At 41.7% G+C, this 12,326-nt stretch overlaps 1 protein-coding gene across 2 annotated transcripts in view; it reads left to right on the top strand.

Annotated features, from left to right (window-relative positions):
• The first annotated feature begins 378 nt into the window (after positions 1-378).
• The window catches only part of col28a1b (collagen, type XXVIII, alpha 1b), a 28,418-nt gene continuing 16,470 nt past the window's right edge, over positions 379-12,326 (top strand). For both annotated transcript variants that reach the window (XM_033639980.2, XM_033639981.2), the window contains exons 1-13: positions 379-560; positions 1,068-1,210; positions 2,607-3,172; positions 5,608-5,628; positions 5,717-5,776; positions 5,909-5,962; positions 6,053-6,097; positions 6,176-6,202; positions 6,306-6,350; positions 6,429-6,473; positions 9,186-9,239; positions 11,784-11,852; positions 12,118-12,186. In XM_033639980.2, coding sequence (XP_033495871.2) covers positions 1,069-1,210; positions 2,607-3,172; positions 5,608-5,628; positions 5,717-5,776; positions 5,909-5,962; positions 6,053-6,097; positions 6,176-6,202; positions 6,306-6,350; positions 6,429-6,473; positions 9,186-9,239; positions 11,784-11,852; positions 12,118-12,186 — 1,197 coding nt within the window. In that variant the 5' untranslated portion in view covers positions 379-560; position 1,068. The remainder of the gene's footprint in view (positions 561-1,067; positions 1,211-2,606; positions 3,173-5,607; positions 5,629-5,716; positions 5,777-5,908; positions 5,963-6,052; positions 6,098-6,175; positions 6,203-6,305; positions 6,351-6,428; positions 6,474-9,185; positions 9,240-11,783; positions 11,853-12,117; positions 12,187-12,326) is intronic.

A 12,326-nucleotide genomic window follows, 5' to 3' on the forward strand; every position in this document is an offset into this window, starting at 1 on the left:
AAATAATCTCATTAGGGGCTTTTACGCACAGCATCCAAACAATCTCCATGCGCAACAGCCCAAAACACAAAACAAAAACTGTCTTAACCCTCCCAATTAAAGTGAAAAGTGACACAGGTTGTCTGTCCATGAGATTAAGACCTGCCTTGATGAAAAACATCACAATTTTCCTTTAATTTTCTTACACAGTGGTGTGTTTGTGCTGCTGCTGGATACTTTACTTTAACAAATAGCTATGTTGGCACCGTTTTAAAGTGAGAAATTGAATTGTAGTCTCTCTATTATTCCAATAGTCCCTTAACATTCCTGCAGGGACTTGTTTTGTCAGTGAACAGCCACAGAGTCGGGCAAACATAAAGTCCTTTCGGTCAGTGGTTCAGGCTCTGAGATGTTGGAGCGGCCCCAGAGCCCCCGGCTACACACACAGCACACCAGCTCATCTGATGGTCCTCAGTCTGTCTCAGCCCGGTTTGCAGGACTTGATTCCGAGGCGAAATGCCACCCAAAGAGCCACAGCTGATTGGACTACAAGCACTGACTGCAGCTAAATGAAATTCTAGGTAAAACATTAATAATTATTCTTATTTGATGCCAAATTCAATCTTTATTTGTTTACTTGTTGTGTTGTGTTACAGTTTGAGTGACAGCTTTAATGTGTGTACAGTTTGGACAAGTCATTGGATTCATATAAGTCATGGGTTGTATGTAGAGATGCTTATGTAATGTATGTTTACTCAGTTTTATTGCAGATTATTTAAAAGTTGCAAAATTTGAATATTTGTTTAGATCAGTGAATATTTGCACAAATGATTCTGGCTTTACATATGTGTATATTTTGTCAATGTAATATTGCAGACACTTTATCAGTATTAGGAATTTGAACAAATCAAGCTGTTATCATAACTGTGAGAAACTTCACAGCTCTCTGTTTGGGTGTGGCTAGTAGGATGCATGATTGTAACAAATAAACAGGTGAATTTTATAACACTGGCTGAATATTTTGTGTTGCATTCACTGTAAGTTTACGCACTTCATTACTTTGTCTTGTCAACTGTTTTCACTGCAAGGATGGAAGTGTTGCTGAGGGGAAACCTGCGGAGAGGAGTGGGGCTCTGCCTTCTGCTGTTGGCTCTTGTACACGAGGCCACAGGCCAGAGAAGGAAGACAGGGCGCCGGAACAACTACAGGCTGCGTGACGATGGAGAAAATGGTAATTTTATATTGGAGGTATCCACATGTTGGTGGTGAAGGTCTGTCACTGAGAGTCCTGTGGGTGTAACAGACAGGTTACACCCACAGGACAGCTCCAATCACAATGTTCAGCGCTTATAGAATGGTTGGGTGGCATATGTAAAGAAAAATACAGATAACTCAGACTTTAACATCACATACAAGAACTGGCCATGGGATGATGAGCAGCAGCATAGTAGTCAGGTCATTAAGTGTCAAATCCTTGGTGTTTAAAATCCCAGTTCAAGTCCAAATCTGAAGTCCTTTTGAGCTTTATATTAGTTGAATCCACAAACCCACAAATCCAGAGCTCAGTGGGACCTTTGCAGAGCGGCTGTGGTTCAGGAGATAGAGCAGGCTGTCCACTGATCACAGATTTGGTGGTTTGATCTCCAGCTGGCACCTGGCACTGAGTCAACAAAACTACCTGGTTAGGGTTAGGAAAAGATTGTGGTAGATAAGCATCGACTCACATTACTAACGACTATTGTGACAAAATAACTCAACGTTGACTTCTAGTTTCAGACGGGACAGAAACACCAATCTCCTGGGTGAAAGTCCTGTGTTTGTTGGACCAATCCACCTCCACTCCCACCTCCCTGGATGAGTTTTTTAATCTATCATCTGAAGAAAAAAAAAAAGTTACGCATTTACAAATTTTTCTCCTTTGCCTCTCTCAACTGGAGTTACCTATCTGGCTGTCACCACTCCCTCCCTGTCTTTCATTTGGCACCATAGGTGCATGAAGGGGCGGAGCGGCCCACATCCTCCTCCTCTTCATCATCACCCCCCTGAATATTACTATCTGACCTGTTGAAAGTAGCTATCTGAGTTATGAAATGATTCCGCCCCGTTCCTCTGTCTGTGTCCCGCCACCACATTTTTTTCACTGATTCTTGGTCAAACATCTCTAAAGGCTCTGACAGAAAATCAAACCTGTTCCAAAAATTTCAATGATGGACGAAAGTTCCAGACTCAGTGTGCAAACGTGAGTGACACAAGGTGAGGTTGTATTTATTTTTGGACGTGCGACAATTTGGGGTTTGCAAAATAAACATGATGGCGATGTGTTTGCCTTTTTTCAAGGGCATATATAGCAAATGGCACTGGTTTCAATTTAATGAGAACATAGGCATATTTATAAGGTGGCAGTCACTCACAAGGGACCGTTATCCACCCAGCACATTGGTAGAGGGCCGACTCTGTGGGCCCCCCACCTCACAGGCCCCAGTACAACTGCACCGCCTGCACTGTCTATATTTAAGCCCCTGATAAGAGCTAAGCAGTTGCAACCCTCTCCAGAGCTCTTATTTTCCTCTATAACATTGTGAATCTTAACATTCACTGGAGGTTTTGTTGGTGTCCTTCTCCCTGAGGTATGACATGTTCACTGGAGGTGGCATTTATCCTGGACAGCTCGGAGAGTGCAAAAATATTCCTGTTTGAGAAGCAGAAGGCCTTCGTGCTGAGCTTCAGCACCCGCCTCTCAATGCTGCAGGTCGCCGGCTGGACCCTGAAGATGCGAATGGCCGCACTTCAGTACAGCAGCTCCGTCTCTGTGGAGCACCGATTCTCAACTTGGAAAGACCTGGATTTATTTCACAGTCAAGTCAGCACCATGAACTACATTGGCCACGGCACCTACACCACTTACGCCATCACCAATGCCTCGCAGCTGTTGGTGCAGGAGACGCCGGCAGACAGCGTCAGGGTTGCAGTGCTGATGACTGATGGGGTCGACCATCCCCGTAACCCTGATGTGATTTCAGCTGCAGCTGAGGCCAAAGGTCACGGCATAAAGTTCTTCGCTGTCGGTTTATCAGACATCGGGCAGCAGAGTCAGAATAACGCCAAGCTCCGGGCCATTGCCAGCACACCTGCTCAGCAGTTTGTCCAAAGTCTTCTTGATCCTCAGCTGGAGGAGAAGATGCTCAAAGAGATGGTGAGTGTGGCTGCAAGTATGATGACCATAGTTAAGATGGCACCTGTGCCAGGGTATGAAATTAACAAAATATTTTGGGGGCAATTTTGGCCCCCACGGTCTAAAAAATGGGGGCATTTTCAAAATGTTTGGGGGCCATCAAAAAATTGTAATTATGTTCTAACAATAAGCACATGAAAAGCAAAACCAACTAAGATAGTGTCTTCACTCTTCAGTAGAAACCACTATAAATGAAATAAATAATGGGTTACATAAAGTTATGATTGCAAAATATCACTCAGATTTCCTATAATTCAACCAGTTTAAATGTGATGATTTAACCATTAATCTACTGGTAGCAGTACTAATGTTTCACCACATTAGTTACTTTTACTGTTAAAAAGGCCAAATTACTATAAATTCCTTAGATGCAATCCTGGAAGTGAGTTCATTTAAAATTTAACATTCATTCTACCTTAATTTTTCATTAATTTGTCATTGTGTGACACAGATCATCCAAGAAATGGTTAATTTATACTTATGGTACAGCAAAGCCCCCTCCCCTTCTCTGTCAGATTACTCTCACGTAATCAGTGCAATCTCATTGATTATATCTGGAAAATGTGTGACGGTAAATTAATTTAATGAAAATAAAATTATACTTTAATGTCAGTGCTGCTCAGTGTTATCATAATGATGCCGGGGTCAACCTTTTGCATTATATCTGGACACAGAAGGAGTCAGTGGTACGTCACGTGAGTCGATTTCTGTTACTAACAAGGGGCCTGTGGTTGAGTTGAGTCAACAAAACTACCTGGTTAGGGTTAGGAAAAGATTGTGGTAGATAAGTAACGACTCAAATGGCTACCGACTGATGTGACAAAATAACTCAACGTTGACTTCTAGTTTCAGAAGGGACAGAAACACTGATCTCCTGGGTCAAAGTCCTGTGTTTGTTGGACCAATCCACCTCCACTCCAAACTCCCACCCACTCTAAGTGGACGGCCCCACTTTTAAACTAGCCTATATCTGTTAAGGCCTTTGCACACTGAGTCTGTTTATTTTGGATGCGTTTTTTTAATCCGTCATCTGAAAAAAATTGTTACACACAGAAACCTTGCACATTGATTCCGATGCGTTTTATTTCCCTCTTCATTGTGAAAATTCACAATAGGTGACAAAATGAAAAGACACATTTACTTTTGCCTCTCTCTACTGGAGTTACATATCTGGCTGTCACCATTTGGCACAGCAGCTGCATGAAGGGGCGGAGCTGTCCTCCATCTTCTGTGTGCGGTCCACATCCTCCTCCTCCTCATCATCATCCACCTGAATATCATTATCTGACCTGTTGAAAGTAGCTATCTGAGATATGAAATGATTTTGTGACAGACAAAAGTTTTGGACTCAGTGTGCAAATGTGATTGACACAATGTGAAGTTGTATTTATTTTTTGGACGTGCGACAATTTGGGACGAAAAAAACGGACTCTTGCTCTGACTGTGCAATAATGACCCAGATGGGTTTACATTGGAGTTGGTTGAAAGCCTGAAGCATCTCAAACTGACACTAAAGGGTGCTCCCGGTGTCACTGTAATGACCAAGTGGCGTATTTTGACGCCCTGGGATTGAGGCCAGGCTGATGTCTGCCTTCTCTCCAATATAATTGAACAGATGGCCCTCAGCATGTGGTGCTCAAAGCGCCAAAAAAATGCATTTGAAAAACTCATTGGCAATATCTCTTTCCAGAAATCATGACCCAGTTACTCAAGATAATCTACAGACCTTGTTGTGAGCAGTGTAACATCTCTCAGTGTGGAAGGATGGCGAGGCGTTCGGGTACCTGTCACCAACAATGCCTTTATTATTTGTAGTTTTCACCACAAAACAAGAAACACAGGCCTTTCATTAGGTTTAACAGTAACCCTGAACTTATCTAGACGTATTCTCTTCAAACTGTTTGGCTAAAGGTGCAAAAATGTGTTTGCTTGGATTGAACCATGCTTTCTTCTTTGCCTTCCACGTGGTTGCGTAGCACTAATGATGCACTGCACACACCCAGCAGCCGATCAGAATGACAGCAGCATGCAGAGGGGTTTATACACTTCTCTTTATCTGCACTTGCTGTCCTCGCAGTGGGTTCACATCTCAGTGACACAGTTGTGTCTGCATGACGGGGCTTTCCCATCTGCTTTGCATTTTCCACACACACAGAAATGTCAAATGCATTTGCAGTAGGTCAGGACCTGTCTGAGAGAGCGGCTTGTTCTGCTTTCCAGAAATGTGTGATATTATTCATTCACAATTTTAGCCTGGGAGACAGACACAGAATAGTGTTGAGGACAGACAGCATCAAACATGAATACACCAAGGTTTCCCCAAAACTAATAGATTGATCTTTTCTGTGAGTTAATGAACTGCCACTGACATTTTTTGTCTCATGTTTCGCATCCAGGGTGCAGTCGCATTTGAAGGGGTAAGTCTGTAAATACAATCCAGCATTTTACTTCTCTAATCAATAAGTTTAAATGATAGCACTGACTTCGTATATTTCTCTCTGTTAGTGTCCACAGGCTCAAGTGTGTTGGTGTGAAAGAGGAGAAAGGGGTCCACAAGGAAGTCCAGTGAGTTATGAACAAAAACTATAACCTTTACAAAAATTATCAGTTTCTCCTTTTGTTTTTCTTCATCACAAACATACATAGCATCATCTTGGCTTTTAGCATCTAACCAAGACTTTACTTTATTAATCCCAGGGTCGAAAAGGGGACCAAGGCTTCAGAGGGCCACCAGGTCTTAAAGGAGCGAGGGTAAGTCATCACACAAAGATGCAAAATATTTTAATGTCTGATTTCATGCAGCTCACTTCAAGTTTGTCTTTTTTTTTTTTGTTTTACAAGGGGGAGCCTGGGTTGAATGGTCGACCTGGAAGTGATGGTCCAGAGGTAAAAAATAATCTCTTAAATACTAAGTAACGTGCCTCAGATGAAATGTAGATTTTAAAACTGTTTCACCTTTTACAGGGTCACCCAGGCTATAAGGGCAGCAAGGTGGGTGATATTTATCTTCAGCGGCAGTTGTTTAACTCTCATCAAGTATAATGACGTCCTAAGAATAAAAGGGAACAGTCTAAACTTGTGTTTGGTCTTCTAGGGGGAGAGAGGAGACTGTGGCGCTCCGGGGGAAAAGGGTGACACTGTATGAACATTATAAAACCACTATTTCAATTAATACCACAGACTTTGTCCTCGTAATGATAGAAGTGTCATTTTGCAGGGACCTGAGGGACCTCCAGGCCAGCGAGGACTGAAAGGAGAACAGGTAAACTCACTATTGAGTAGAATGGCTCTTGCAGACCTCCACCATGGCCAAATGCCCTATCTAAAAGTGTTAACAAAGGTGAAAAATATTTTGTGTATCAGCCCTGTGACTCAGGGTGCTTTCACACCTGCCCTGTTTGGTTCGGTTCAATCAAACTCAAGTTCGTTTGCCCCCTCAGTGCGGTTCGTTTGGGCAGGTGTGAACACAGCAATCAGACTGTGCACCAAAACGGGGGCGTCAGTAGCGTAGTGGATAGTGCCGACGCCATATACAGAGGCGATGCCTCGCTGCAGCGGTCGCGGGTTTGACCCCAGCTCGCAATCATTTGCTGCACGTCATCCCCCCACTCTCTCTCACTCCCCCATTTCATTCTCTCCTGTCAATTAAAGGCAAAAAGCCTGAAAAAATTACCCTGGAAATCCAGAGTTCTCGTGAGAGCACAATTTGAATTTGCTCAGCGAGTCACTCTGGCAATCAGTAATGATGCTCATTACCTATGCCCATGAAACCGAGCTGCACCAATCACATCGGTGTATCTGATATAGGCGGGCCAGAGGCGAGCTAAACAGATGACGACAGCACTGCGACGATGAAGTCCGGAATCAGTCAGTAAACATTGCAAGATGGCTACGGATGAACACCAGTTGTTTGAAATGGCTTTGGCCGCTACAATGAACAAGTTAGACTTGGCTTTTTCTCTAAAAGAGGAACAGAAGACGATGCTCAAATCTTTCCTTTGCAAGAAGGACGTTTTTGCTGTTTTGCCGACCGGATATGGCAAGAGTCTAATCTACCAGTTAGCTCTGCTGGTAGCTAAGCGTATACATCACCCCGTGTATTGTTCTGATTGGTCGTAGTGTTATCCAATTGCATGCAGTGATATTTTTACAAATGCATGCTTGGTGCCACCCCTCGAGTTGGGCCATTTTCATTACCCATGGCCAGACCCTAAATCTTTCTAGATTTGGGTCTGGATTTCCAGGCTACGAAAAAATAATCTAGGTCTCAGTCCGGTTACAAACTAACTCTGGTGCGGTTCATTTGTGGTGAGAAGGTGTTCCGACCTGGATGTGAAGCAACTGCAGTCACATGACACATTGTTTGGGTTAAACATGAGCATGTTACAGTCCTGGAGGATTATTAATGTGTACCTCCTCTTGTACTGCCTTAATATGCACATTCAGCACATCCAATGCATCAAAACATTGTTTTCTAGTTGGAGCCGCGCCTCGTTTTCAAACTGTATGGTTTGACTAAAATGAACAATGACAGCAATATAGTCCACGATGAGCAGCGCTAAAATCAACCTGTGTAGTTGTCCCTCCATTGTGACATTAGAAAGTGTCACATTTATCTTGCAAGTGTACTCTTCTTCAACGTTTGCTTTACTTCCTGGATTTTTCCCACATGGAAATTCTGACCAATCAAGAGCAGCTTTCTCACGCAAGGCATTTGATCTGGTCCACTTGTAAATGCTGCCGTGAGAACATGAACCAACTCTAGGCAACTATGCAACAAAATTAGTTCCTGATTCAGACCAAAGCAAGACAACTCTAGGTCTAAAAGCACCCTGAGTCTCAGTTTTGAGCATTATTTAGCCCCCTTCTTAAGAGGCTAGCATGATATAGTGTATACCAGTGGATGTGTTATGTTGTCTAGTTTTAGAAGATACCATTATCTTTACAGCGTCATAAAGACAGCAATGTTAGCCTCCAATTGTCTTCACTGGGTGTGCGATATTAAATAGTTCCAAATTTAACGTAAAGGGTACATCCTCATGAAAATAAATCTCATCTTACACCAGCATGCTATAAACTCAGAGAGTGAAAGATGGTGAACATTACACCTGCTGAACAACGTTAGTCATCAGTATGTTAGCATTGTTACAGTGAGCATGATAGCATGATGATGATGTTAGCATTTAGCTTGAAACGCCATTGTGTCTAAATACAGCCTCAGAGAGCTGCGAGCATGGCTGTAGACTCTTAGTGTCTCATTAAAATCACTTAATTTTTCATTTCTCATCATTTTTATCATCAGATTCATCAAATATTTTTATTTGTCATTCTAGTCCACGCCAGTTTTTCAATTCTGAATACTTTTCATTGTTATAATTTGCGTTCCTGAACAGTTTACTGCCTGCCTGCTGTTCATATTGATACACAGACATCAGACTGTCCGTTCACTCTCCAATATGAAAAATGGAAGTGGAATTTGTCTCTTATTCATCTCTGCACTAATGGAATGTGAATATTGGCTTATGGGTAATCCTGATACTAATGTGGCTATCCAAAGCAGTGAATCCAGGCTTGCAGGATATTATTCTTTTGCAGGAACAGACTTTGTGTGGTGGGATTAGTGCAGGGACCTGGCCGCCCAGCACCACTCTTCCTCCTCTGTGCTACTGGCACAGTGTCAGTATAACCTTGTTATTTTGTGAGCTTGGCCTGAGTCGAAGGACATGAAAGCAATGAATGTTGATTTTAGTGATTTCATTGGTGGTTGGTTGGACGGGCTGACCTGCAGATCGGTCATACAACACGAGGGCTTCATTTTTAATTCATACATGATCATTTTGTGCCACTGGATTCAAAATTTTTGTTGTAAAATGAAGAAAATCACCCCAGTTGTTTGGATAAAAGAAACTGCATATTTTAAAGCAAATGTATGTTGTATTGAGGGATTATATAAGATTTTAAATTTGTTTTGCAGGGTGCAATAGGACTACCAGGTGACATGGGACCTGAGGGCCCAGCAGGACCTAAAGTAAGTTTCTCCAAAAACTCAAGATGCATTTAAATTTGAGTCGATTGGCTGGATTAAAGTCATGGGCACCTTGAAATTAAATGGTTTCACACATATATAACACAACTTGTACTAGGATTTGGTGCACATGCATTTAGGGTGTGTCTCACCATTTTTGCCACTTAAACGGTGCATAATCTGGGCACAAAGTAAGCCACGGCTGCATCTGACACATCGCTACTGGAGAATTTGCTATTGCAAATTGGAGAAGCGAGCGGTTTTAGTAAGAGTAGTGATGTCACTGCAGCAAATATTGTGGGACATTTAAGCAGCAAAATCTTTTAGCTTCTGAAATAATCAATGAAGTTATGCTGCTTCTCATGTGTAGATATGCACAGCGTCTCTCTTAATGGGGAGTCGGGCAGCAGCTCTGCAGCTCTGCTCTGCTCTCTGCTATGTTCACATTTTAGAGAATGTCACCCTGGATAGGTCACCACACTATCACAGGGCTGACACATAGAGACAGACAACCATTCACACTCACATTCACACCTATGGACAATTTAGAGTCACCAATTAACCTGCATGTCTTTGGACTGTGGGAGGAAGCTGGAGTACCCAGAGGAAACCCACGCTGACACAGGGAGAACATGCAAACTCTGGGGTTTGAACCAGGAACCCTTGCTGTGAGGTGACAGTGCTAACCACTGCATCACCATGCCACCAACCTGATAGATACTAAAGGAAAATTCTGGAGAAAAAAAAATGATTCACTTTCTTGTTGAGAGTAGGCTGCTTCTTAAAAACACCTGGCATCATCTATAAAACCCACAAATTCAAACCTACCCACATTTATTGGTGGTTTATCCATCCACATAAGAATATCTCCCAAAATGTTGAACTATTCTTTTAAGGTTTAAAGAGCTTTTTTAGGAAATACAATAAATCCAAACAGTCTATAAACACCCCAAAGCTACAGAGCATTCTGTCCGTAACAGCATAATTATTTAGTCAACCAAAGAATGTAGTTATTTAAGATCATTTAGAAATTTGGGATCATTTGTCCTCAGAATAGTGGACCAGTTCAGCGCTCCCCAGACACTTTCCCACACAACATTTGTATCATCAGATAAAAACGACCTTTAAAATGTGTGCCCAGGGCTAATAAGATGCTGATGCCTCCATCACCATAGAGCTGTTCCGAAGCTTCTTAACAAAGATGTCTTTATACAGATGAAATGTAATGTGATTTATCGCACATCCAGGAAAAGTCCAGACATTTATCAACAGCAAGTTTTACAGACAGGACAAAGGACTGGTCTTTACTTTCTAAATGCCATAAGAGGTTGGATCAAGACTGTTGGAACTAATGAAGAGACGAGTATAACAGTATTTTCCACCAGATATCACTAACATTTTACTGTAAATGCCACAAACGTCATTCATTTTATTCAGGTTTGTTTAGTAAGCATTTTAAAAGCTCCATGGAAAATGTACTGCAGTTAAAATCCCATTAACAACAGAAACAAAGTTAGGTTGAGGTTCTTGTTGCAGATGATGTTGCATGTAAAACATCTCAGGATGCAAATGTAAATATAAATGGCTGCACTGACTTCCCTAACATGTAATGTACATGACATGAAACGGCTCTGAGCAAACCATGCCTCCTGATAAAAGGCTCATCTTCCCAAAAAATCAGTTTCAGTTTAAGTGTATGCTATATTTAGAATATTATCACCACTTTACCTTGCCGTCAGACAGCCCTTACCAATAGGGAACTGAGGCCGTTATATCAAAGCTACCAGACTCCTCTGACAAAAAAGTAATTTTACTTCACATAACGCAGGAGTTGCTGGTCTACTGTGGCCTTGACTGTTAAGTGTGTCAGGTAAAGAGGTGAAAATATTCCAAATAAAGGGAAAACTTAAACTGCTATTGAGTTTTTAAGGTGTCTAAAATATGTTTTGACAGTAGATTTAGTTTATCAAATACGCTAGCAAATTACTAGTCGTCTACCCGCAAGTGATTGTTGTTGTTAGTGTGACATCACTGTGATTCAGTCTATCTGTGCATCCCAGTACCCACATTACCGCACTGTATAGTACGCCAGAAAAAGATTTAGTATGTCCTAATACACAGTATGCCAAATTCAGTATGCAAAAAATACCAGGATGTTCTACTACATCTGGTGAACTCGGTGAGTGGCGTTTATTTTATCTCCAAGGTAAGAGATATAAAAGCAAGAGGGTCAAAGTTCAGGGGGTAATGTTATGCGAAAGTTTGTGTGCATACGGCAAGAAACAGAACATACTATTTAAAGGCAGCTTACTAAAAGTAAAAAGAAAAAGTATGCCATTCAGAACGCACCCATCATGCGGCTACCTGCAGCAATGAAGACTTATTTTGTTTCATTTCAAATAACAACATATTATTTTAAATGCACAAAAAGTGAGGATGATGAGATGCATTAGGTTACTTTAAAAAAAAAGTTATTTCACATCTATTTGCAGTGTTAAGCTGCCATCACATGAAATGCAAACATGTGAACTTGTTTAATTGCCACAGGGGGACAGAGGGCCCAGCGGTACTTCTGGACCACCGGGGGACATCGGTATCGGATTCCCAGGAGCCAAGGTAACTCTTATATCAACATTACTGGAAAAAAATCTGCTGTAGTGATAAAATCTTCCTCAAATCATTGTTATGCCTGAAAAAGAAAGGGTGGGTGGTCATTCTCTCCATATGAAACATTCAAACATTCTTTTCACTGATAGAGAGAAACTTACAAGCTCCCACTAACTGCAAGAGATAGAATAAATAGTACCGCTCTGTTTAATGAATTACTGTAAATTGCCGTAAGAGCTGAAAGTTGTTGAGTGATGCTGTTTGATGTTTACAGGGTGAAAAAGGCATTCAGGGAAGATCAGGTCCCCCAGGTCCTGTTGGGATCGGAGAACCAGGACTACCGGTGAGTATATGAAACATGTACTGGCGTAACTGCAGCGAGATCTTGCATATAGTTGATTCCTTCAAAGTCCACTTTAATGATTAAAACTACTAAAACAATAAATGTAAAACTACAGACGGTGGAAGTACTCATATTTTTCT

The sequence above is a fragment of the Epinephelus lanceolatus genome, chromosome 10 (assembly GCF_041903045.1).
Source record: "Epinephelus lanceolatus isolate andai-2023 chromosome 10, ASM4190304v1, whole genome shotgun sequence".
Taxonomy (NCBI): domain Eukaryota; kingdom Metazoa; phylum Chordata; class Actinopteri; order Perciformes; family Serranidae; genus Epinephelus; species Epinephelus lanceolatus.